Source organism: Urtica dioica, chromosome 12 (assembly GCF_054948205.1).
Source record: "Urtica dioica subsp. dioica isolate 48M chromosome 12, U.dioica_male_clone48M_v1_H2, whole genome shotgun sequence".
NCBI lineage: Eukaryota > Viridiplantae > Streptophyta > Magnoliopsida > Rosales > Urticaceae > Urtica > Urtica dioica.
The window spans coordinates 19,638,271-19,666,259 of NC_142767.1; the positions used below are offsets into that span (position 1 = coordinate 19,638,271).

A 27,989-nucleotide genomic window follows, 5' to 3' on the forward strand; every position below is an offset into this window, starting at 1 on the left:
GAGTTTTATCAAGCGACTACGCATCGGAGTTTTAGTTTAATCCTAAAAAACGGAAAATATTTATCAATTAATTTACTATTATAGGCGCAGATTTATTCTATCATTAACTCTAAGCTCATTTATATATATATATATATATATATATATATATATATATATATATATATATTGTATTTGCTTCCCCGAAAAAATTAATTCGAATGCATCTTGGTCGATGCCGTTCAAAAAATGTCTCTTAATAGAACATCAAGATACGTTTTCCTTTTCCCCCAAACAATAATACAATTTACATAATAACCATAATATGGGATGGAATTAATTAATAAATAAATTACAAATACTATACTAATTAATATCGCTATATTATATTGAACATCATAACAAAAAGTTAGCCGTTAAAGCCAGCTTTCTTATTTCGCTTCCAATATTCTTCACTTAACTTCCCTCTCTCTTTTTTTTTTTCATCCGTTACTAAAAAGCTAGCTACCTATACTAATAATAAATAAAAAGAACATTAAAGATAATAATAATACCGTACATACATAATCCATACGACAAAAAAAAAAAAAAAAAAACCCCGTATCTCAACTGTCTTTTTCGTTGTCGTTTTGTTGAAGCCAGTCTGAGAAAGTCCGAAGCGTGTTCATGTCAGCCCTGTAATGCTTCTGAGTGAAGTCAAGAAGCTCAGGCCACGTGAAGTCCGGGTAGGCGCGTGGACAGGACGCGCCGACCAAGCCGCTCGGCGGAGCCACGACCTTGTCCTTCCCGGGGCAGAGAAAGAAGGCGAGGGACTTTCTGGGCATTTCGCGGTTGACGACGGCGCGGTGGAGACAGCTCTTGTAGTTGCCGTTGGAGAGAGCCATGAAGGTGTCTCCGATGTTGACCACGAAGGCGTCGAAGTTGGGTTTGACCAGCCTCCATTGACCGTCGACGAAGACCTGGAGGCCCTGGACTCGGTCCTGGTGGAGGATGGTCAACGAGGTTGGGTCGCAGTGCGGTCCGGTGCCGAGGGTAAGATCGGGTTTTTGGCACGGCGGGTAATAGTTGAGCCTCATTATGGACTCGTTGTCCTCGAAAAACTCCTTGAAGTGGGACCTACCAACGCCCAGGCTCATCCCCAGAAGCTCCATGATTCCGAGTGAAAGCTCGCTCATCGCCTCGCAGTACTCCTGGTAAACCCTCCTGTAATCATCAAACGGGGGAAGACGTCATAAAAAGTACTATAAGGGGTCAAAAATAAAAGAAGATAAAGTTTAAGGGGTCAAAGAGTAAATAAAGAAGATAAAGGGGTAAAAAATGTAAAGTTTTTTTTATTATTATAAAAAACGTTAGAAATGGTCAACTCCTAAATTTAGTTGATAAATAAAAAGTGGGAAAAAAATGAGGAAAGAAATAAAATAAATAGGGGTTCACTTAATATTATATATTACGTAGATAAATATACTGAAAGGACAGAAACAAAAACAAACAAAGATACAAAAAAGTGGACGTAGATCCACCACCACTGTATGTATCTGTATGTGTTTGTATACATACCCGTAGTCGATGAATTCTTGACCGAGAGCGGAGGTGAAATAGTCAGTGACAACGTCGGAGTTTTTGTCATCGTTGTTGAAGCGGAAAGAGAGAGTCTCTTTCCAGGGAAGCTTGGACGAGAATCGGCCGGTGAAGCTGCTGGCGTAGCCACAGTGCTCGCCGGGGAGTCTCTGAGCTCTCTGTTTGTCGGAAAGAGGGAGGCTGAAGAAGGATTCCATGCATCGGTGCGCGGCGGCGATGAGGTCGGAGCTCACGCCATGGTTTCCGACGAGGAAGAAGCCGTGGTGGCGACAGGCCTCGCCGACGAGGCGGGAGGCTTCGGCGGCTGAGGCGGGGTCGCCGGAGAGGAATCCGGCGAGGTCGACGAGGGGGACGGCGAGCTCCGGCGCGGCGGAGGGGGAGGGCTTTTCGTGGTCGGGCCAGATGAACTGGGCGGGGATGTGGTGGCTGTGGTTGAGGAGAGAGGCGTCGAAGACCAAATCAGGGGTTTGTGTTGTTGGCGCTGTGATTGCCATTATCGCATTCAAGGTGGTTGATAAAAGGACTGAGATTGATTATGAGAGAGATTGGGATTGAAAAGTAGTTGTGTTGCGTTGTGGTGTGGGAGAGAATGAAGAGGGAAACTAGACTATATATAAGGCCGAGCCCAAGGCCGTTTATTGGGGGGATCGCTTCACAATATTTGGAAACTTATACTCTCTCCTACTTGACTAATTAAATTACTATTATTTATTATTATTATTATTATTATTTCCTGAACTCTAAGTCAGCACAAATCACCCCTCAACTTTACTTTTTTCATAAATTTGACTCTGAACTCTCGTTTCGCTGCACCGTTGTCCCTTCTGTCCAAAAAATTATGTTATCATTCAGCTTTTGAGTATGTGACTTGATCAATATTTAGAGGATAAATTAGTGATCTTGCTAAAATAAATAAACAAAACAATTTTATTTTAAACTTTTTTCATAAATTTGACTCTGAACTCTCGTTTCGCTGCACCGTTGTCCCTTCTGTCCAAAAAATTATGTTATCATTCAGCTTTTGAGTATGTGACTTGATCAATATTTAGAGGATAAATTAGTGATCTTGCTAAAATAAATAAACAAAACAATTTTATTTTAAAAAAAATAAAATAAAAAGAGAAAAAAATTAAAAAGAAAATGAGAAAACAAAAAATTAATCTCTTCTTCTTCTTCTTCTTTCCTGAAATCCCTAAAAAAATATCATATTCTAGGATTAACGACGAGGATTACAATGGGTCTAACGCAAGGAAAAAACTTGTGCTAAATCTTGTCGATCATTGATGATGATGATGATGAGACGATATTGATTTTTTTAAGGCATCTCTAAAGCACTCGTATTGGCTAAACGTAGAAAGCTTCAGTTGAATCGAGAACTAAACAGAATACAAAAGATAGCGAAAAGAAAAAACTTCAGATGCATCGATCGGGGCTTTCGACCGGACCATATTTGATCGCTTGCGTCAAACGGACCTTCGATTCTGTGATGTCTCCAAAGTGGGTTAAATCAAATTTGTGTCAAACGGACCTTCAATAGTCAAATTTGCTATTAATTTCAAGACAATGAATCAGAGAGGTGGGTTTAACTTAATTTTGCAGTTTTTTCTTGTTTGATTTTAAAATAATATTATTATTATTACTAAAACTCATCATAAACGCTTCCTCGTCTTTAAACTTATTATTGGCTCTCGTTATCATTGAAAATTTCCAAGTATTAAGGAAACAGAATAATATCAAATATAATTAAATAGAATAAAAAGAGAGAATATTATATATGAGATACAAAGTATCTATATAACAAAAACCTTAAATCGGAATAAAGACGGTAACAAAAAAGGATGTTGATGCTTGTTAGACAATCTCCTCAAAGTAATAATGCCCTCCCACAAGATAGTTGAAAATGACGAGCAAATGATTTCTAAGACACAACAACAGACAAGGAGAGCGATGGACCGCAACATACGTCTCCAACAAACAAGGACTGTGTGTCAGAACGACCACCACCACAACATAAGCAAATTAAAGAATACTTTAGATAATAAGAGGAATTCTATGAACTAATGTTCCCTTTGTTTTGAATGACAAACGATGCTACATTATACAGCCAAGCTAATAATCGTTTTTCTCCCATTATTGAGGTGCATTGATACTCGGATGTTATAACAATTAAGCATTTAAATACTTGATCAAGGCAAGGTGTAAACTTATGCCATTAATATATTCGTCCGAAGGGTATTTCAAACACACAAAAACATTTTGAAATGTTCAAATTAATGAAAGGAAATTCGAATAATAATTTAGCAAAAATTTATAAGGAATACCCAACCTGAAACTTGACAAGAATGCTCAATCGGATGCAGCGACGCCCACACGTATGGTGGAGATAGGCATATGTGCATCTTGGTCCTTCTACAAAATTGGGGCTTCATTGGGAGATTCAAATTCTTATGCAACACAATACATGCACTACAAGATTCACATATCTCTTTTATGTGTAAAACTTTTGCATATTCATTCTCGTTCACAGCACATTTATTTTCAATCTAACTCCAATTTTAAAATTAAATAATAGATCGTGGAGCCACTCAAATATATTTTTAATAAATCAACTACTTATATAAAAATAATAAATTTTCTATTATTACCCAACTTTGTTTGGAGCAAGTGGTAATATTACTTCTCCTCCTACGAATTGGACGTGAGATCGAATCATACGGGCAACATTGCCCATATTTATTTAATTATGAAGTGTGATTGTTTGATAACATATAATAGATTCTCATATTTGTCCCACTCTTTTCGGCATCTTCTTGTATTATTGTCAATAATGTCACCTCTAAATATATATATATATTATTTTATTTTCCAACAATACTTGGGGATTTGGTGAAAGAATGACTGCTTGTTAAAAAAAAAAAAAAAAAATAAATGCGTGTGAAAGTATACTTTATTATATGGCCATGTTTTTTGTCTTTTCTCTTGTTGCCAGAAAAGCAGTTCCCGATGATGTCTTGGCATTTCCTTAAAATTTAAATGAAAATTACTGTCGTCGCGCCTCTTCAAACTTGAAAACAAAAGAAGAAAATATCATTAAAAAACTTCAATTTTGAATTTTTTTTTTATCAAAGATTAGTGTAAACTATGTGCTTTTACACAATTATCATACAAACAAAATTAAGTGTAATGCCCAATGTATTTTACACTTCATCATTAGAAAAAAAAATCAAATTTTAACTCAATGGCATTGTTATCCACTGTATTGACTTCTAATCAAGTACTTAACAATAAAAAAAACAAATCAAGAGAAAGATTGACAAAAAAAGAAAAAGAAAAAGAAAAAGAAAAAAAGGCAGCACTCACTGTACCTTGAAAAGAAAACGAAATAGACCAAGATTATTTTGAGGGTTCAACTCAATATGGTAGATTACTTCACCGGATGTCAATGATGGTAAAAACCGTAAAGTAAAGAAAATGATATTTTTTTTTTCTTTCAAGTGATTTGGGAATGAAATTAGAGGTTAAAAAAGAAAGAAAAATGGGATTTAAAGTTAAAAAAAAAAAAGTAAAATTATTAATTTTATTACCCGCTATTTTTTTGTATTTCTCGGTTTGACCTTTTCTTCTTGACATAATTAGATGCTATAGTTGGTGAGTTGATATTGATGCCAATGAAATTAAAGTTTATACCAAAACAAATGATTATCCACAGTAGTTCTTCTTTCTTCAACTTCACGCCCTTCAAAGTACTTCAAAAAAAGGGAAACAGATATATTATATTTCGTATAATTTATGTGAGAGAGAAAGGAAGAGAAATGGAAATGTTTCTATTATTATTGAATTCAAAGTTTGCAGATGGACTAAGACTTGTATGGCTTTCTTTAGTTTGTGGACAAAAGTTTTTTTCCATGAGCAGGTTTTGTTGTTGCTATGGCTAACTAGCATGATTGCAAGTCCAATTTATGCGTGCAAAGGACAAGACAAACATGTGTGTGCGTGATATATATCTTGTATAGTATATATACAAACATATATTACATATATTATATATATTATACATCTTGTAGATATCATAGAAGATATCTTTTCCAAAGGAACAAAAGTGACAAAACTAAGTAGTTTAGATGGGTTATCATGTCACGGAGACGAACGATTGATTCGATTTCATGATACCCCAATATATATGCTTTAACACAGTCGCAATATATATATCTACATATATATATATATATATAAATATGGTTTTATTTGGTTACAGGCCTCACCATTAATTCATCACTACCAACCATCGCACTTCTAAAGATTCTAAAAAGCTTTTGGAGAGAAAGAAAAAAAATTAGTTGCTTTACGTACTCATGAAGTGGTCATGAAGTGGTAATGAAGTTGACCTTCTTGATGTGTGATGTATATGTATATACATACATGCGAATTAATTGGTAGAAGAGTGTCATTTTAGAATATTAGAGCAAGATCTTCTACTTAAGATAAGATAATTATGATGAAAAACAAACATCACTAAAGGCATATTTTTTTTAGTGTGCGTATATCGTTTCCATTATGTATATTGTTCCACACTAAGACACAGTTGGATCAATTTGCAATTGATATTAATAACGTCTCATCTCGTGAATAGAGCGTACAGATTATATATTATTCGCAAGATATAATTTTTTTATTTGTAGTACGTTATAAAACCGATTTTCGGTCTTGTACATAAATAATTTGCAAAAGAAATAATCACCGTCGGCCATTACCACTGTTCTTTCTAAAGTAGCTATTAAATTACAAACATTAATTTCTCTTATTTGAAGTCAAGAATTAACGAGGGAAAAATATTAGAAGATATAAAAAAACTTATGATTTTATGTTTCCTCTATAGATATCAAGAAATTAAAAAAAAAAAAAACAAAAAAAAAACAACGTAAACAACATTTGTAAGCTACCTTTTATATATATATATATATATATATATATATATATATATATATATATATATATATATATATATATATAGATGTCATAACAATTATCTCACGAAGAGAACTAAATTCCGAGCACACATTTTCGAGAACTCTGAGTTTCTGGGCAGTATTATCTTTAAGTACAGATGAATCTAGTAAAATAAAAAATGTAATGATAGTGATGAATGATAGATGAAGATTTCCGGTCGAATTTGGGTATGAAATTGTGCATGTCTCTGCTTTTGTCGCTTTCTCTTCTATTTATAGGGTTTGGAACTGAGTATGTGGGGTGATCAGGCCTACGCTATGACAGCTTTTGAATAATCGCTCTCAAACATGTATAGTGGGTGTTTGCTTAATTTGTCGTTTATTACCACGTATTTCATTATATATTTGACTGGTGTTTGACCTACTATTTTCTCTTCTCTCCGAAGTTCTGCTCGATAGAGTTTGTTCTTACTTTATGAACGAGTGTGTTTTTAATTTTATATTTCACTCAGGATTCTTACTATTCTCGGTACATCCGAGCTCGTGCTCAGACTATGCGAATCATATGAGTAACAATATGTTGCATCATTATTGCTTAGGTCTCAATTTTTATATTATTTTTGTTCTCCCATATTTTATCAATTTAAGACAAAACAATACCTTATTTAGTTTTTCTTTAGCTTTCAAACACAATGACATTTTTTTTTCTTCACTTTTTATAATATATAATTTTAAATTTCCTGTACTGTTTTTTCTCCATTAACATCCAAGGTTCCCAACACGGCAAGTGTAGTTGGAATAATTTTCTTCGCCCTTCAAGCAATGACCAAGTTTGCCATTAAATAGTCGGAGCAAAAAGTTTTGCCATTTAATTTCTGCTTATCAACAAAATATCATGATTTGTAATCAAGGAACTAATGGCGCTTTTTTTCGTGAAGAAGTACTAATTAATTGCGCTTTAGAGTAGTTATTTTGTTTTCTAACTGGGAATGGAAATAAAAAGAAGGTATTGTTTTCGTTTCCAAGAAAAATTAAATTGTCGATCTCTCAATATTTTAAACAATAGCTACATTTTCACCGGTTGGTACGGCTCCATATGACTTGATATTTCAAGTGACAGAACGCAAATTCATTGTCATAAAAAAAATATCGACTTCTGTTTTAATCGTTATATATGTTGGGATTTACTAAATTTTATAAATATTATCTTCCAAAAATCAGATTTTTATTTGTCTATATAGAGACCATCATATTCAATTACTGTCCACATACACATAAGTAACTACATAATGAACTTAGTAAGTACTTGTAGAACTCAAAGCATACTTAGTATAATCTTCGTTCCTTAGAGCAGGTTAATATTCAATTTCTTACGCTTTTTATTGTTTCGTTAATCTTCGTTTCTTAGAGCGGGTTAATATTTGTACGATGGACATTCACTAGTATGATTGAATAGAATAATATATAATTCGCTTAAACATAAATGTTCACGTTTCCGATGAAAAGTGAGTTTTAAACACTTTATGTAATTAGATCGACACGCTACACATTAATTTTAGCATAACGAACGGCCAAGCAGAGGCAGTTCGGTACCATTTAATAAAGAAGTTTGACCTAGACAAGAGAGTCGATGACACATAGAGAAACGAACACGACCTTAAGGCAAGGTTTGAGGTCCACCGAACAAAATTGAGAAGATCAAACACTAAATTTATGAGGCCTCAAAGACTAGTCAAATACTAAATTTATGAGGTGAATGCTACATCCCACCGCGTAACCGCCTATGCCACAAGGCAAGACAGTTAGACATCGATGTGTTAAAATAAAAGAGCAGTTTCTACACGAACCATCCCAGAGATCATGGTTACATAAATAATCGCCCACAATGTGGGTCTAAACAACTCACGTCTCAGATTTCAGCGACATAAATATCAAGCAAGACGGAAGAAGACGGTTAGAAACTTTGGTACACACAATCATATAGCATAATTTTCTAATTCATTTAGTTTACTCCTTTGTATTGAAGATTCATCTTGTGTAAGGAAAATTCAACCTAGATAATTGATCTTTTACTATTTGATCTTCTTTTTCGCTGATACAGTTGTTGTACAAATTTCAAAACCAACAACATGTACGACATATATATATATTCGACATATATATATTATATATATATATATATATATATATATATATATATATATGAAACATATATATGCATGTGAACATTTCCCCTTCCATGACACATAAATGTAATTACTTAAAAAATGATATATATCATGTAATATGATGCCCTATTTTTATTTTTATTTAGAGTATAATATTTCTTTTGAACGACAGTTTAGTTGTCAGTAGAGATTGAACTCTCAACTTTTACTTTGAAAGTGGTGTAAATTTATCGACTAGACTATGTTAAGTACCACTATTTAAGGTATAATGCTGAACTCAAGCAATGTATGACTTGGAGTTCAAAACCCCACAGTTTGAAGTCTCCGGTCCATATTATCATGGCAAACACGAGCAAAGCCAATATTAATTATTAGGAGACGACTATGATGGTGGTGGATTTGACGGGGTATCCATATTATCCATGCATATTAAAGTAATAAATAATGTATAGCAAACTTAAAGTGCTTAATCAGTTACAGAAGTCCATCAAAGGTTCATTGTAGTAGAAATAAAAATAGATGGAACGCATAAAAAAAAAAGTTTAAAGCGGAAAAATAAGAATTTGAAACAAAGAGATGAAATGTTACAACAGTCATATTCGAAGAGATAAATATGATGTTTATTATTATAATAATAATTAAACCATTTTTTTTTCTTTTATATATCGATGAATCCATGGGACACAAAATTAAAACAGGAGGAAACAAATAATTATTAAAAAAATAAAATAAGGTCAATTGAGACCGTCAAGCAATCCGAATAAACCCAAAACAAATTATCCATATTCGATGAATATGAAAACATATACTTTCAAAACTATATCAGCCAAACACATCAAACTAACTTTCTTAGGAAATTTAAATTGATTGGCTCTAATAGCAATTGTTTGTTTCGAATATTACGACAGAAAATCGTCAACTTAAGAACGAATCGTGTTAAAATTTAAGAAATCATAAACAAATAATAAAAGCATACTTGATGAATTTATAGCGGTTGTTTTTATAGCCTAACACGTATATCCTAAAAAATAATCCCATTTGTTTCTCTCTTGTATCACCCTGACAACGGGATATCAAAAGTGATAAGCTTTAAATAAGATTAGATGACCAATCGTATTTAGAGGCAAACTTAGGTTAACCTAATGAGTTTAATTTCTATTTGGAAAGTTTTGGAAAATATGTATTAAACGAAGAAATATTTTTTATTTCTAAAAGATAAATGGTGTAAATTTGGAACCTATGTGCTAAGTGACAAAATATCATCTGACACATTGTTTTCAAATTTGTGTTATTTCCTCTATCACTCTCATTCATTGTCTTCTCTCTCTCACTTTCTCTCGCATCGAACCCATCTCGCCTCGCACATGCCACCCTCTCGCCGTCGCCATCTCTTGGGTTATTGGTGTCCTGTTTATCAAGTGTTTGGTTAGATTGTATGGATTTTGATTGATTCAGGTAAGCTTAGCTTGAAAGCTTATAGTATTGATGGATTTGATGATGATTTAGTTTGTACTCTAAGTTTATTAATATTTGATTTATGTCGAAATCTAAGTATTTTTTCACTGTTTTGGGTCAAAATCTAAGTTTATTTGAGATTTTCATTCGTATTAATGACTCTTTGGGTTCCAGGTTTGCGGTGAGCTCAAGCTGCGGAATGTCGCGGTCATTCTTGAAAATGAACACAATTAAGAACTTTTTTGGTAAATATTACCGTAGACCACCGCAGGAGGACGCATGAGACCGCAACTCACCGCAGGAGGCCACATGTGGCTGCATGAAACACTACAGCCCATCGCAAGAGATTCACAGTTATCGTCGAAATTTATGAGATTTGTTACAAAATATTTATATCTTTGTTTTCTTTTTTAATAGAACAATACAAAATATGTAATCAAGTTTGAAATGTCAAAAATAACAAACTTATCCTTAGATCTTTATCTTCAAATATAATTTTTGGGGGCTTTCACGCGCGTGAGAGAGAGAGAGAGAGGGGGAGAGAGAGAGAGAGAGAGAGAGAGAGAGAGAGAGAGAGAGAGAGAGAGAGAATAAAAGGATGTGTTTTAAGGGTATTTTAATCAAAATGCACTCCAAATTTATTACATTTTCTCTTCATTTATAAAATTTCTATATTGTTGATGCATAACAAAATTATCCTTCTTTTTAACTCATCCAAATATAGAAACTCATATTGTTGACAAATTAAAGACTCACAATCTATTACATCCAATAAAGTCCAATATATTCATACACCGCATTAGGTTATTTTTAACGAATCAGCTTTATTAGCAGTGCACAATCAGGATATTATTATTCAACATAAGTCAAATATGTGATTAAATATTTAACATACAATGCCAAGTTGCTACTACAGAACCTCAATTTAGATACCCCCTTAAGGATAAGGTGTTTGCATGTTTTGATATATTCGATCGCACCATCATTTTGGATCTTCATTTCCAATTGGATAGCTCTTTTCTTTTTACCCCAGTTTTGAGAGATATATCGTCACGCTAATGGTAATGGAAAATGACCAAATAACGCCGAAATTGCTTGCGTGTGATCTATAGAATTTCTCTCTGGATCAATTATTTGTAAGGACTTTAAGCCAATTTTTTACAGAATTAATATTAATTCTAGTCAGCGTCCTAGTATCTTTTATTCAACTCGCACGAATTATTTTAGACTATATAGCATTTTTAAGAACCAACTCGAAATTTATATCCGCATGTTGTGGGTTGACTTTTTTGGCCGTAACTTTTTTTCGTATTCGATATGATATGCTTCTTTAATCTTTTTGTCATGCTAAAGGTGTTAAAAAAAAAGTTGAGACCTCTTCTAGACAATAAAGAAAAACGATAAAAATGCTACCTGAGTCCTGACGTACGAATCACATTTTCTCTGAGAAAAATACGGTTACGTGTAATTTACTTTTTTAGCTAAATAGGAGGCACGTGATTATCAAAATAAATTAGTATATTCTACCCGACCCGCTACCCTTTTTTTAAACCGGGTAAACGGGTAACGGGTCCAACATTTTTAACCCGTTTACCTGGCGGGTATCCCCGTTACCCGGCCCGTCTCAAAATCCGGGTAAACGGGTCCGGGTAACGGGTAAATAATTATAACGGGTACGGGTAACGGAATAGGTGTACCCGGCCTTACCCGTACCCGTTGCCATCCCTAATACTACGTAGTACGTACGTACGTCAACCCTGATTTTTTTTTTTTGCACTCTAGATTTTAGCCAAAATAAATTAGTATATTTGAAATTAGCCGTTTGATATTTTTTTTTGAAATATAGCCAGACGTTCAAAATATTTTAACGCCATCCCTATTTTATCCCTCAACAAATCAGCTTTAATTGTTTTATTTATTAACAGTAATTAAAAAAATATTAATGACGTGTGTTAATTATCTCGTAAATAAATTAAAAAAAAACCCTATTCACGCAAGGATGAATTAATCCAAATGCATAATCTTCCAAATAAATAATAATAAATAAAAAATCTGAAAAGCGAATTTGATGTTCAATAGCCATCGCAAGTTATAGGCAACTCAAAATGCAATCAGACGGAAGAGTTTGTTTGAATAGGAAATAAATGGAAATAATATTCCCTTGTTAATAAATGGAAATAATAATAATAATAATACTATGGTTAATATTTGTTAGTAATACCCATTTGTTAATACATTTAATGGTAATACCTATTAATTGTATTACTAAAGTTTATTATTTCACTGAGTTTTTTTTTATTACCGCTCATAAGAAAGATTTAAAATTAATAGCGAATAGACTAGGCATATATAACTACAACCTATAATTTTGGAAAGAATCATAACCAAGTAATGCAAGATATCCTAAAAATCCGATTTTAATCTCATAAAATCAACCCGCGATTTTTATTTTCAATCAATGATTTTTATTTTAAAATTTGAAATTTAAACGTGTTAATATTGCTTACCATTTAAAAACAAACTGGGTTATATAACAGTAATTTTACTTTGTTATAGCTTAGTAACCAAGAAAATGAAATGTTGGTTATTTAGAAATTACAACTTTTGATGTAGCTTAGTTACTTATTAATTAGATATCTCCTTTTTTTTTCAAAAGTATTTTTTTTTTCAGAAAAACCTTATTTATGCTTTTCTTCCGGGCTATACATCTTTTCTTCGTATGAATCATGGGTGTTAGAAAGGCTGAAAAAATAAGAAAACGAGGCACAAATATATTCAACGGTTATGCATTTCATCTAGAAACAAGCTGATAAAAAAATATATAATGTAAATATTAGAAATTATATTAGTTTTTGTATAATACAAAGTCATTCAGTGTCCCAAGTTTTCAAAAGCCAAATCATGCAAGCACTGCCCCAACACAATTGTTTTCCTCTGCAAGGAGAATGGAAGTATGTGTTGGATCACATCATCAACATGTTTCAAGAACTTTAAACAAACAAACAACGTCGAAATTATGTTTACCAACTCATTTTATGTCAAAGTTGACTATCTGTAATTGGACATTTTTGTACGCGTTAATATGTTGAAATTAATACATAATTTAATTATATATACTACTTTGCTGAGAGATTTTGATGAATATTTATATTAAGTACTATTTTAATTTTTTTTAGGGATGACATTATTAGTCAATAATACAAAAACATAGAGATGAACAAATATAAGAATCTATTATACTATCACAAAAATAACACACTTCCAAATTAAATAAATATGGACAATGTTGCTCGTGGATTTCGATTACACATCCTACCTGTAGGAGGAGAAGTGCTATTACCACTTACCCCAAGTAAACTTGAGTTACTACTATTCTAAAATTTTAAATGTTTGTAATTCCAATGTACTATTCTAAAATTTTAAATGTATGTAATTCTAATTCATTCATGCAATAAAAGTGTTAAAAATAGACCAGCAATGGCTTGGCGGCAAGATTTTTAATTTTATTTTGAGGAGACTATTCATTCGAGGGGGCAAAGATTAAATTCCCCACCCCCACGGCGGAGCGCAAAAAAAATATTGATTTTAGCTAATTAGTTAGTCATTTAAAAACATTGTAATTTCAATATGACTAACATTATAAAAGTTTAATTAACTAGTCATGACATGTTAGCTTTTTACCCAAATGCCCTTTGTGATTTATTTACAAAAAAAAAAAAAAAAGCACTTAAAATCCCACAAATCAAATAATTGCAAATTAATTATTTCTCAATACTAAAAAAAAAAACATTGCACTTCACTTTTTCTGTCATAGAAAAAAGAAATTAGAATTGTCCTTTCACCAAAATCTGAAAAAGCAGAAGTTTATTAACGATAATTTTCGGTAGGCTTCGCAATAGTAACTCCGAAGCGGTCTGATCTTTGAGCTTTGAAATTTAAGAGAGAGAAAGAGAGATAGTCAATGACGGTTTGATATAAAAGAAAATTAAAGACTATATAATTTTTATGACTTTCAAATTTGGCACGAGAACCAACATTGCTGGTTAGCTTTTTTTTCAAATAACGAATTAAAAATATTAAAAATTAAAGAAGGTAAATTAGATTTCATAGATCAGAGACGTAAAACAATGTGAGAGAGGGAAGGAGATGCGATAACTCGCCTTGGCAATGGGCTATGAAGTTGGCGACGAAAATAGAAGAGAGAGAGAGACAACCAATATACGAGAAGGGGATAATACAAATTAGAATATAATTGGTTATTTTTTAATGGAAGATCCTAAAAATTGAGAAATTCATATGTAAACCTGGCACGTAATGTTATTTTTTTAAAAGAAAATTGAGATGTTGGCTAAATTGAAATTAGTATATTTTAGATGGTTTAGCTATTTATATTAAACAAAAATTAAGCGATATAAGCCAAATAAACATAAGTGTTTGCGTTTTAGTAAACGTTTTGTAAATTTTTTCGAAAGTAGCCAAAATGTTTCCTTTAAACAGAAATTTAGCTATATACAAAATCACATAAACATAAACGTTTGCATTTTAGTCAACGTTTTGCAAATCTGTCGTAAATAGTAAAAAATATAACGTAGCGAACGTTATTTACACATATTTATTAAAAATTTATGCGGCGTTTTTTTTTTATCATTTTGTTAACGCATATAAATTTACGTGATTATTTACCAAAAAATTAACAAAACATTTGATAATTTTTAACGTTTTATATGACTAGATAGTCATGAGATTTTATATTAAATTTGAAGGTTTACTCCATATAATTTATGCTTAAATATTTAAATAAATGATTATGTAAACCTTATATGAGTATGATGCATTAGCAAAAAAAAAAAAAAAAAAAGTCTTATATAGATTTCTATGAAATTGACGGCTTGTCACGGTCGAGTATATTTGCAATATCAACATCACAAGTTGGAATTGGATAAATGGCTGCATATATATATATATATATATATATATGGAAGTGTGGCTATTAATCGGTAGCAATATTATCCATCAACAACGGTCAATAAGCGAAACAACTGTTGAATTTGTATGATCACGAGCTCATATATTCTTCCCTCCATTATAATTTTCTCAACTCACCAGCTAGTGGAAAGTGATCAAGCGAATACGTTTTTGTAGACAGTTATTGTATGGACAGAATATATCAATAATATATTGGAGATTTTAGTTAAATAATCACACAAATTCATGCTATATTCTACAGCAGCCCTAACTGTGTCAGACCCATTTTTTCTGCCACATTGAGGTCCAATTATATATTTTTGTTGTCCGCAGCAGCACGGAGTCAGAAAAGCCCATCAAAGGGCCTAATTTGAAAAAAAATTCAGGGGGGCTTGATTGTAAAAAATTTATAAAAATTGGGCTAAAAGTATAAATTTTCAAGGAAAAAAATGTAATTTTTTTTTTTAAAATTGGCAAAAAGTGCAAAAAAAAAAAATTTTGAGAGGGGGGCTTAAGCCCCCCCCTGGGCCTTAGCTGGCTCCGTCACTGGTCCGTAGTATGTATATACATATATGTATATTCAGGAATGAAGTCAGAAATCTAGGTTAGGGGGCTAATTTGCAAGAAAAAATTCAGGGGACTAATTTGTAAATTTTGAGGATAAAAAAATGTAAAAATAAATAAAAATAAGTAAAAAATGCAAAAAAAAAAATAAAAAAAATTGAGGGGGCTATAACCCCCTCTCACCTCCATGTGGCTTCGTGCCTGTGTATATTCATGTTCTTTATGAAGCTAGTTTAAAAAAAATTTAATTATATTGAACATTTATGCTCACGCTAAAAATATTATTTGGATTTAAAAAATGAACATTTCACAATTTTTAATATTGAACTCATTCTCTCCCACAAGAGCAAGTCTGGGAGCCATTTAAGATATACAATTACTACTTTATCTTAATTTTTAGCCGATTAAATATAGAATAAAAATTAAAAACACTATATATACATAAGTTTGTTTAATAGTTAGAGAATTTTCAGCAAGAAATAAAAAAAAAAAATAGTTGGAGAAAATAGTTTTGGTGATGGAACTATGTATTTATAAATGAAGAATTTGTTACAATTAGTCAATCTTTTAACTTATTTTAAGATTTTAACCAAAATTTTATTTTATTAAAAAAATAATCCACTAATAATTAATTGAATTTACTTCGGATTAGACCGAAGTAAATTAGATTAACTAAAACAATAAATGATTTATATATAAATAGTTAGAAAACTGTGTAATCAGTTTTTTTTTCTTATATAAAGATAGATGATTTTTTTTGTTATTGATTAGACATGTTTGGTTGAGACACGAGAGTTGCTCCAATGCATGCCTTAAACCTTAATTTGAGAGTTTGAACATTGAATTCTTAAATTTGATGGTCCATTGTTCACATTCTAAAAAATTATTGTGTAATTATATTTTAGTCATTTATTTTGTATAAGTTGTTAAAATATACCCCATTTCTAAAATGTAATCAAATATATATTTTTTTGTACATAAAGAAAAAAAATTACAATTAAATCCTTTTAATTTAATAATTTGATATATTACTAGTGGATGAATAAAAAAATATAGCACACACTATTAATATTGAAGTTAAAATTAATACAAACTAAAGAGTAAATGCATTAACAAAAATAACAAAATAAAATTACATTCATACTAAAAAAAAATAGAAAATAAAACTATACAAAAGAAAGATAAAACTAACTAACATTATGGTAAATCCGACCCCGATATTTCAATGTCACTAAAACTAACTAACAACTTCTTGCTCGAATTCGTCAAATTAAAGATAACGAGGCTCATATATCAATTCAAAATACATTAATTGATCATATATGCAAGCATTACAGAAATAGTTTAGTCGAGTAATGTATATTTTTATTATTAATTGAGTAATTTTATTAAAGTATATTTTTTTATTACTTGTGTGTAACTTTATATTACAAATAATTTGCTAATTAGCCAACATATAAACTTTGATGTTTGCTAAATGGCAGACCTTTGGTAATTTTTTTTTTTTTTTTTTTTTTTGTTGTGGTAAATAACCAATTTTCTGACACGGAATGACATGTTAAATGTTGGCTATATTGTTTATTTCGGTTATGCCCTTTTTGTTCAGTTTATTTCCGTGTTTTATGAGGCAGTTATTTTTTAAATTTTTATTATTAATTTGACAATTTATGTAAGACAATATTTTTTTGTGTTTAAAATATGAATTTTATTTTCGCAATGTTTTTTTAGATTTTTAAGGCCGATTTTAGTAAGAATATTCCCCATTAAATAGCAATTAGTTATGATATCTTTGTGGATTATATTCTTTAATTAACTAACAATATATAATAGATTTTTGAGATTTTTTTTTACATGTTATAGTCAACTTACAAAATTCAAATTGAAAGGCGCTCATTTTACAAAATTTTCACCAAATTTTCATACCTCCTTCCACGGTTTTCACAATGACTACATAGTCGTACACTGTAAATTAGTTGTAAATAGCTACTGGTAAACCGATTTCAGCGGGTTATAATAGATATTAAAGTAGTCATCTATATTTGTGTTGAAGTAATCTATTTCACAAACTCACACATTTTGAAATTCAACAGATACAATATGTAATTATCGTTGGTGCCTCCAATCTAGTCTCCGTAGCCCCTTCTGTTTCTAGGGTGTGTTGGTGAACATAAAGTATTTCAAAAAAAGTAAACGGTTAATTGGATGAATGATCTAATGATAAACTAATTGGATGAATATGACATTTCACCAAAACTGAGTGTACGCAATTGATGTTGTAAGAAATAGGTTTGAAGTTGTGATCCCATTACGATAAGGCACATCCACGGATATAATACAGCAGTTATATAAACTTAAAAGCATGATCAGTTTGCTCTTCGCAGTCATGTGCATATTAGCTTCAGGATATACACAGCTAGGAGGAATTACAGAGAATCATGGCTCAAAAATCTTGTTCTCCTCTTCAGGTTTGTGCCTATAGGCCAACAATAGTTGCTACATAAGTTTGTAAGAAACAAAAAGTGATGTGTTCTACTTCAGGTTTGAGAAGCATGAAGTACAATTCGTTCATTTCTTGTACAGCATGTTGATCACTGTACGACAAACTAAAATCTTCATCTAAAAGAATAGAACTATTACGTCTCTCTTATCAGATGATACAATTATTGTGATTACTTCCCTGCCACCAGTTTACGATCCTTCCGAAAAATGTCAAGGCCCGCCGTCTAACACAAACAAAACCCACGACGTGTCAAATCATTTTGCTATTATTACATTTTTATTTATTTATTATTTCTTGCCATTTTGCTCGGTGTCGTTTTCTATATATATATATATGCTATTCTACATTTGGTATGACAGTTTTAATTTGTGTTCGGTTGATCAAGAGCAAAGCTTACAATATTTTATTTATCTTATACCGTGTCTCGAAGTGTCTGTTCCCAAACATCTGTCCCGGATAAGTTTCAATATACTTTCTAAAATTCAATCATTCCCATACACCAAATTTCCCACTACATGACAGAAGACAATATATATGTGTGTCTGAGTGCATTAAGCATTGTGACTCCATGCTAAAATCAACTTACCTTATAGTTATAAGCGTCCTTTGCATTCTTAAACGTGCCTATTTAATAGTAACTAAATTCTTTAAAATAAGGGTGCAGGGATGCTATAGATTATATGTCTGCAGTTGGATATGTAAAAACAGATATCAAACAAATTGAACAAAAGTCAGATTAAACTACAAAATTTTCCAAAAGTAAAGAATAAATTAAAAAAATATATTCAAAATAACTTGCCGAGATATGGACAATTATTGTTTTAGAGTCCTAAACGATGTAGTTTTGCAGGTCCAACACCCTTGAGCTTTGTTTTTTGGGTCATTTTCAATCGAAAGTTTCTAAGGCGCCGGTCTCAAACCTCCATGTTTTATGCCTTTTTGTAATGCATCATATCTTGAGTGTGATCCTAGTTAATGTTTTTGGTCCGGTGTGTGAACGTTGTCGGCCCTAATACGTAATAACGCATCTCTCACGGTCTTAGAATTTCACGCACTCATAGTTTATTATTCGAAGAAACATTGTTTAATTATTGAGAGTAAAGAACAGCTTGTGCTTCTTACTCTCATGAGTGTGAATTTGTACCTATGCTCGGATTTCTAATACAGGTCCTTTGAGTGTGTTTAGAAGGAGAGTTTAGGTCTCTTCTTTTGTGAGATTGAGAAAAACTTAAAATAAGTCTAAAGAGAGATATTCGGTGGAAGTGGATCTCGTCTTAGGGGAAGTTTAAGTTACAATTGTAGAAGATAGATGTGAGTTCAGTAGCTAGCGAGAGAGTCGTAGAATATAAAATACTATTGTACTATTGTATTAAATTGCTTTCCACCCGATAAATGTTCCCCAAATGTAGGCATCACTAGCTGAAATCGGTCATCAATTCGTTTAATATTTTGTATTCGTTACGCTCACAAAGTATTCTCATAAATTTAAGCGACCGTACGTGAGAGAAACTGCCTTTCATCAAGTTTCATCTGAAAACAAATTTTCAATCAGAGAAATAACTCATGACCTTCTAAATTTGTGTTAAATCTCTTAAGCTTTTGACGTTGGAGAGAGAGAGAGAGAGAGAGAGAGAGAGAGAGAGAGAGAGAGAGAGAGAGTCCATAAGTGAGGCAACTAACATGTTGGTGGAGTTGTCACAATGTCATGCAGATCATAGAAATAAATTTAGTGGGGTATAGCTAAATCTAATAAGTTGCGTATTGGTGCATATCATATTATAGCTATGCACACGCATAGATATGAAATATATATATATCCCATGAATTTGATAGACCCAACAAGGTTGGATCAGTGCAACAAAACTGCACTAAATAGCGTCACGCTTAGGACAAATACAGTTCCGTCCTCTTATTATCCACTAATTAATATGAACTTAGAGGAAGTTTTTCTTTTTCTACATATTGTCTGTTTCCCTCATTATTATTGCCATCTGGTGGGTCTGACCTTGGATTTAAGATCGGAATTACATTTAATGGGGAACAAACCACGATCTGAACTCGATTTTTGTTCCGGATATTTGAAAGAAAAGGCTGGCAATAATATCAAATATGGCTTTGTGTTCACTTTGTGAAATATATATGAAAGGGATAAACTCTGCTGGATCTGGCCAGTTTATGTTTAACTCATCCTAATGGGACCTCATTTTTTATTACTAGAGTTAGGAACTCTTATGGAGCCCTTTTGTTACACTTCTACTACGACAAATGGAGCCCAAATTATGTCCCTTTCAACGCCTCCAATATTCTTCATCAATCTTATTTGTGACACATATATATATTGCCTAGATCGTATATACTTCTATAGTACTGTGTAATAGGTTTTGACCTTTCGTGGCCGTCTCTACACAGTCTTAGACAGCCATATTATCATTATTGCATCCATATGGAAACCAAATATGATTGACATTTATCCTAGAAATTATTGATTAAGAGATTATTTATTTTAATCAGCTTTGTATTGAACATCCTAGTCATGATTTTCCCACCTTAAAGTTGTCTAATAGAAAGAGAGACCTCTTTTGATGAAACAAATTAGTAGTGGTGCTGGGAAGACTAAATTTGCAAGTAGATTTAAGATTATATATAAATATATCTATATACATCTATATATATGGCCAATGGGGCCCCGACAACAAATCATGATGTGAACTTAACTGAAAAATATTTATATGGATGAATAATATCAAAATATGAAATGAAACTAGAGAGTGTGTCACATCCAAAGAAAAGTGAGTGAGAGAGATACAGAAAGATAAAGTAGACTTTTAGAATAATGTGGTTTTATGTTGCATGAACAGGCTCTGAAGGACAAATCCACCGTCCCATGTCGGCTTTGTGGTGTGGTGTACCATTAATTGTGTCTAGTAGGAGAATTTTACAAATTTTTAATAGAGTCTGGGCCATAGTTAAAAAAAAAAAAAAAAAAAAAAAAAAATAAAACAATCTCCTTTTGTTTCTCCGTTATAATGTACTTTAAAGTTTAAAGTGTCATTGTTTTGTGATCTTGTTTAAAATTTGCACACTCGGATAACCAATGACACGGTCGGCAATCTTTCATTGGATGATTTATTTTTGCATTATCATATTATGGATATATGTAAGTGACATTGTTATTATTTTTTCAACCATTAAAATCGACGTATTTTGTATAAAGTTAGTTGTGCTTGTGTATAACAAAATCTACTTTGTAAAATAAACCACACATGCAGTGACAAATCTAGGGGCTCCTGATACATTATATCTAGGCACAATTTCGCAATATGTCAGAAAATGATTTCACAATAGTTGACTAATTCGTGTTTTGGTTTTGGAATTGCATTGCATATGATAACTCAAGCCGCCTAAATTCTCATCAATGCATTCTTTATCTATTTTGTTTTTTTTTGCAGAACACGTCATACTGCGTAAGTTTATTCCCCTACTATTATACACAAACTTTATCACTCTGTCTCGGACATAAAAATAAGGAAAATTGTTTAACTTCTCGCAGTATTGGTATCCCATTGCACATCCATTTACATATATTACAACTTTTTACCAAGGTGTTAAATTTTTTTTTTTTTTTTTTTTTTTTTTTTTCTGATTTGTTGTTAGGAAATACTTATTTTCCATATATTTTAGCATAATTTTATAATAAACATTACGTTAAATAAAAAAAATTTCTATCATAAAACAATAAACCTAATAATAATAATATTATAGGAAAGCTTACATTTTTTTCTTCTTGGTGTAATTTCTAAATGAAGTAGTAATAAATACACAAGAGAAAGTAATAAAATTGGGTGCCAAATTGCAAGCGCTTATATATTATGAAATAGAGTTTAGGTTGAAGCAAATGTTTGAAATATGTTAATGGTTTTTCTCCATTAAAATTATACTTAAACTATCTAAATGTTAAAAATATAACTAAATACGTGCCTAACTTTCTCATAGGATACGCACACGTCTTGTTTTAGCATAATATACCTTTTAATTATTAAATAGTCATGCAATATACCAAGCACTCATATGAAGCTTACGCAAGTTTGAGGTCTATTTCATGGTCTTAGTTGACCGGATTCACCCATTAACTATAGAAGTTTATATCAAGGAGCCGATGTTTGTGCTCGATATCCACATTTGTAATTTAATTTCATCAGGCAGACACTCTACTTATTTTTGTGGGGTAAATTCACACCTTCGACATAAATTACGAAAATAACAATAAAAACGACTTGTCTAAAAGAACTTATTAGTTTTTGTTTCTTGAACTATTTTAAATGTGTTTTCCTATTTGAATTTATACGGGTCCACTTTCCGATTGTATTTAGGCAAATTCTCATGCATTCTGACGGAAAATATATTTTAATTATTTCAATAACAATAAATTTTTTAAATAAATCGGAAAGTTTGACATCTTTGTGTAATTTCTCTTGGTTCTGTTTCTTCGGTGTAGTAGTCAGGTTGTTGGGTTTTTATCATTTGTTGTGAAACCCTTAATGGTTGAGAGTTGAGAATTGTGGGAATTGGCTCAACTCAACCTATTGTCGGGATATGAAATAATTTAGTTTTGGACAGGTGGCTTCAGTACTGATGGTGTTATTTTTTTTTTAAGTGACGGGTCGGCAAGATGATCGGGACAGTGTGTTTCATCTGGCATTAATAGAAAATTGAGAGAATTTGTGATAAATAATGAGATTTTAAGAACAAATGAGAGCTACTGAGGTAATTGTGAAAAAGAAACAAGCGAATGAAGTATATACAAGAAAATCTAGAAATGCAGTTATCTTTTCATTTTTCCTGTATTTGTTCACTACGTTAGAACAGGCATGTCGTTGATATAAATAAAAACGACATGTCGTTTTGTAAAAAGGAAATAATATGTCGTTTATGAAGAAAAAGGAAACGACATGTCGTTTATGAAGAACAAGTGAAACGACATGTCGTTCTTGAAGAACAAGTGAAACGACATGTCGTTTTTTAAGAACAAGTGAAACGACATGTCGTTTTTGAAGAACAAGTGAAACTACGTCGTTTTTGAAGACAAGGGAAATGACATGTCGGTTTTTTAAGACAAGGGAAACGGCATGTCGTTTTTGAAGAACAAGGGAAAACGACAAAAAACAGGGAAGTGTGGACTTCGGCAAATTTCTCCCAAATCCAAAATTGATTTCCTTAGAGAGCGAAAGGCAGGATAAAAAAAAGCTTTTATTTACAAAGAAAATGAAATAGCATATTCAGAATAAGACTAGACGGCCAAAAAAAGACATAAGAAGATGAATATGACATGGATTGGTAATAAACTGCTTATTAATCTCTATATTCATATTTCTCAACCTATATTTGTCATCTTATTATAAAAACCGAAAACTAAATGGAGTAACAGCTTGCAAATTCTGCCTCATACGCTTTATTTGGTTCCTAAATAGTAAACAAAAAAAAATAAATACTGTGATTTATGTGATGACTGTTGGCTTCTCTCTGCCTGTGAACTCCTTCAGCTTTGATAGAGACAATGCCAAATCTAAGCCACAGCCAATGAAGTGTGAGAAAAAATATTTTCAGAATCGAAATATAAGATATGGCAAAAAAAAAAAAAGAACAGTAAACCAACCTATCAAGGGTTTCAAGGCAACTTGAGCATCCTCGTCGTGTTTAGAAGCATTCGGTTCGAATTGCTCTATGTAGATTCTCACTGTGGCACCGGCCGAACCAGTCCCCTGTAAAACAGCATAATTATGAACCGACAACGAGGCTAAACATGCACAGAGCTTTAAGAAACTCGGCGGATCGTAAATTTTAACATACTGATAGCCGGTATATGATCCTCGACCCATCTGTGAATACAAATCGTACGCCTTGTTTCGATGCCACGCTACCGTCAACCTGGTAAATTATTTTTAAGGGGGTTACAAGTCAAAAGAGTCAAAACACGCAATTTTGTGCAGTGCGGTGAATTATTAAATACTCACGGGATCGGTGTATGTGAAGTCATCTGCAAGTTGGAGAACGTAGTTTCCTGAGGCATGAGACAGTATTTAGTATCACATAAGTTAAAAGAAAAATAAATTACATAGATGCAAAGCACAAGGCTAACCGTATTTGTCACCGGGCTTGCTTTTAGAGATCAGATCTCTGAGGTAATCAACCATTTTATTGGCTCCTTCAGACTCACATTCCTGGACAAGTGAATGAAAAAACATAAGAGAATTGAAACTATTTGCAACTGCTTTCAGTTAAAGTCTTGACATAAATTGCTCACTTCGTAGTCGTAACGAGAGAAGAAATTTCTTCCATAGGTAGCCCAGTGTTCCATTGCGACATCGGACACCGAGACCAACTTTTCCCCCGGTTTCTTGTCTTTGTTTCGGTACGCAAGGATTGAAAGCCAAGCTAGCACAGCCCTGTGTTTCAGAAAATTCAACGTAGAAGAGATAAATGAAAACATATACAATGTTTTAGACTATCAGTTCAACGTAAAAGTTGCATTTATGGTTTTCCATCAACGTTGAAAACACCTTTTCTCACCATATAATATTTGGTCGAAAATGGTGTTATCTTTATTCAAATGAATACCAAAAAAAAAAAGGTGTAATGATGAGAAAACTTACCAAATTCCATCCTTCTCACGGATATGATCAGAACCTGTTCCGAAACTCTCTTCTCCGCAGATGGATAACTTTCCTGCATCCATGAGGTTTCCAAAGAATTTCCAACCAGTTGGGACCTAGTCAAAGAAAAAGGCTCGTAAAATTAACGAATCCCATGATACAAAGTACATTATACTAAAAAAAAAGATACAGCTAGACGATGGGTAAAAAGCCAAACCTCAAAGAAAGGAAGACCCAATTTCTCTGCAACTCGATCAAGAGCACCACTTGTCGGCATAGATCGAGCCAATCCCTAGAAAACAAATGTCATATAAATGAGCAAAGGAAAAGGCAGTGGGTGAATATAATAAATATTAGAAAGAAGGCGTGATTACAGTTACACACCTTTGGGCCACTTTGAAAGTACGGAATCGCTTGTTGAGCATTGGCCGCAATGATTGCCACAGAATCCGATGGAGTAATGAAAAAACCTTTGCCGAGAATCATGTTCCTGTCACCATCACCTGATGAACAATGGAAAAACAGATTCAAAATCACCATAAACAACTGCATTCTGGCATAGAACTGACGAGTTATTTTATGTTCCTACGATGAAACATACCATCACTCGCAGCGCCAAAATCAGGTCCATTATCGCCATACATAATGTCGACCAATTCTTTGGCATACCTGTTTAACGATTCAAAAGTTAACATGGTGACCTAACATTTTCATTTACACCGATCACGGGGTTCTAAATTTTTTTTACGGAACTCACGTCAGATTAGGATCTGGATGACCGTGTCCAAAGTCCTCAAGAGGCACTCCGTTCAATATTGAATCCTACAAGACAGGTTCAACACTTAAAACTAGCGTCTCAGATATCAGTACTATAAAAATCAATTTCGATGAAGAAAATACTAACCGGACTGGCTCCGAGCTTGTCAACAAAGATCGGTTTCGCATATGCACCAGTGACAGCGTGCATGGCATCAAAGACAAACCTGAAAATCAGACAGTTCATATTCATAATCATAATTTAAGAGCACAAGGCATTAGGAAGAAGTATTAGAGACTAAAATCATACCCAACATCTGGCCTTGAAAGGAGGCCTTTGATCAGCTCAAAATCAAAAACATCCTGCAGAAAATCCCATCAAAGACACGTGTTTAGTTTCCCCTCACTTTCAATGAAAATGGCATTATATGAATATCACAAACAAACCTCCATTAGCTCCAAGTAGTCAGAAACAGGGTCGACTACTTCCACAGTAAAATCCCCAAACTTTGTGACCCCAACACGAGATAGATCTACGTCGTCGATCTCTGCGACCTTTATCTCTGAGATCTGCTCAGAGTATATTCAAACCAAACTTTACCATCTAGTAGAGTGAATCAATAATGTTGCAATTTCTACTATCAAACACTAATCCAAAAAAAAAATATAGAAAAAAAAAAAAAAAAAAAAAAAACTTACAGAGAGTGTGTTTCCATAAATCTTATCGGTGATTGATTCAGGAGCAGGCTGACCACTGCTGTAATTGAACTGTAGATGGTACATTAAATTTAGCATTCTTCGCAAACTATTATGTTATCAGATAAATAAACAAATTTGAAAAGGAGAAGAAGAAAAAAAAAACACACACACACAAAACCTAAGCCCATGAGTAGTTTATGCAAATAAAAAAGCTCACCTTAATGCCCCAATCGTTATCAGGTCCACCGGGATTGTGACTCGCACTCATTATGAAACCACCATTGGCCTGCAAATGCAATTTCTTCATGTCATGTAATTATATAAATAAATAAAATAGAAATTATATGCAGGGTATCGCTATATGTCACTCACATTCCTCTTCCGAATCACAGCAGAAACCGCCGGCGTCGAAAGAATACCTTCCCTGCATAATTATCAATTTCATCACAATACTTTTAATCAAGACCAAGAAAGAAAAAAAAAAATCAGAAAAAAAGGAGCCAATTCAACCGAGTCACTTACTTTCCAACCAAAATCTTTCCGACGCCATTCCCAGCGGCGATTTTAATGATAATCTGCAATTAGAATAAAAATATCAAGAAAACGTATGAATTCGAACCAGAAAATTAAATTATAAAATATTAAATAGCAATGATTTACCTGAGCAGCTTCACGATTGAAGTATCTCCCATCACCACCCAAAACCAATAAGCCGTTCTTGTAATCCTCAGCTGGTAGCGAATTGAACAACGACTATTCCATACAATATTAAATTTATTGTTCACCGAATCAATAATGGGAAGAAGAAAAAAAAAATCCGTCTTGATATTTAATGCCAAAATAAAGTCACCTGAATCCAATTGGCAAGGTAATTCTCTTCCTTGAACACTTTCACCTGCAAAAAGGAAAAAAAAAATCAATAATTGATCAACAGAAGGAAATCGAGCTATTTTTGGAGAGAAGAAGAAAAAAGAAATCCACTTTTTTTCGTAGCCCACTCGTTCCAGTTTTTTGTCCTTCAATCGGCTTAGTTGGAATCGAATTAATCTGCAGAGCAAAAAAAATAAATTAATCACAATGTGTATACAAATATATGGATTACCACATACGCAAAGCTCTTTGAACCTTGATGCCTTGTGGTTCGACAATGGCGGTCTGAGAAGAGGAAGAAGAAGCTTTGATGGTTCTGAGTCGGAGCTTCGGAGCTGACGACGACAGAGGAGAAAGAGTGATAAACGATGACCTCGCCGACGAAGACGACAGCGAAGGCCGTGTCGTTTTGGAAGCGAGAGGTAGATTGAGGTTGAGAGAGAGAGCCATATTGGTGGTGATGAGTGAGTGAAAGAGTGCTCTGAAGAAAGAATTTGGAAAAACAAGTAATATTCAACACACAGAGAGAGTTATATATTATTTTTTAAGTAATTCGATTCAGATTTATAGGTAATATACCCGTATATTTTATTTTATTCTATCGGAAAAATAATTATTTAGTTTATATCTGATGATAGATACAGCTAAATAGCTTGATATACTAAATTATATGAAATCACCTTAACTTTAATATTCTATATATTAAAAAATAAAAATAAAAACTTATTAAACTCACGACTCGTGTGCACTGCCACTTCATGCGCCATCATTTTTTTTAGGCTGCATGATGTTTTGTGCACTTCATAACTTATGTCAATGGGACGTGGCTAAAATGAAATTATGATGTTTTAAGTGACTT

General features: G+C 32.6%; 2 protein-coding genes across 2 annotated transcripts; both read right to left on the minus strand.

The window, feature by feature from the left end:
• Nucleotides 1-294: 294 nt before the first annotated feature.
• GA20OX2 (gibberellin 20 oxidase 2) lies at nucleotides 295-2,158 on the minus strand. The gene is made up of 2 exons (XM_089603011.1): nucleotides 1,537-2,158; nucleotides 295-1,182 (listed from the first exon to the last, which is right to left on the minus strand). Exons 1-2 carry the CDS (start codon nucleotides 2,049-2,051, stop codon nucleotides 585-587), a joined length of 1,113 nt encoding a protein of 370 aa, XP_089459137.1. The 5' UTR covers nucleotides 2,052-2,158; the 3' UTR covers nucleotides 295-584.
• A 21,228-nt stretch (nucleotides 2,159-23,386) lies between these two features.
• Nucleotides 23,387-27,642, minus strand: LOC149380035 (phosphoglucomutase). The gene is made up of 22 exons (XM_089602906.1): nucleotides 27,386-27,642; nucleotides 27,242-27,307; nucleotides 27,111-27,155; nucleotides 26,921-27,013; nucleotides 26,783-26,835; nucleotides 26,633-26,684; nucleotides 26,478-26,546; nucleotides 26,261-26,329; nucleotides 26,009-26,131; nucleotides 25,872-25,924; nucleotides 25,710-25,788; nucleotides 25,563-25,627; nucleotides 25,407-25,474; nucleotides 25,190-25,308; nucleotides 25,023-25,097; nucleotides 24,806-24,921; nucleotides 24,457-24,598; nucleotides 24,292-24,373; nucleotides 24,167-24,213; nucleotides 24,003-24,080; nucleotides 23,809-23,914; nucleotides 23,387-23,718 (listed from the first exon to the last, which is right to left on the minus strand). Exons 1-22 carry the CDS (start codon nucleotides 27,578-27,580, stop codon nucleotides 23,651-23,653), a joined length of 1,863 nt encoding a protein of 620 aa, XP_089459032.1. The 5' UTR covers nucleotides 27,581-27,642; the 3' UTR covers nucleotides 23,387-23,650.
• Between the last annotated feature and the right edge of the window lie 347 nt (nucleotides 27,643-27,989).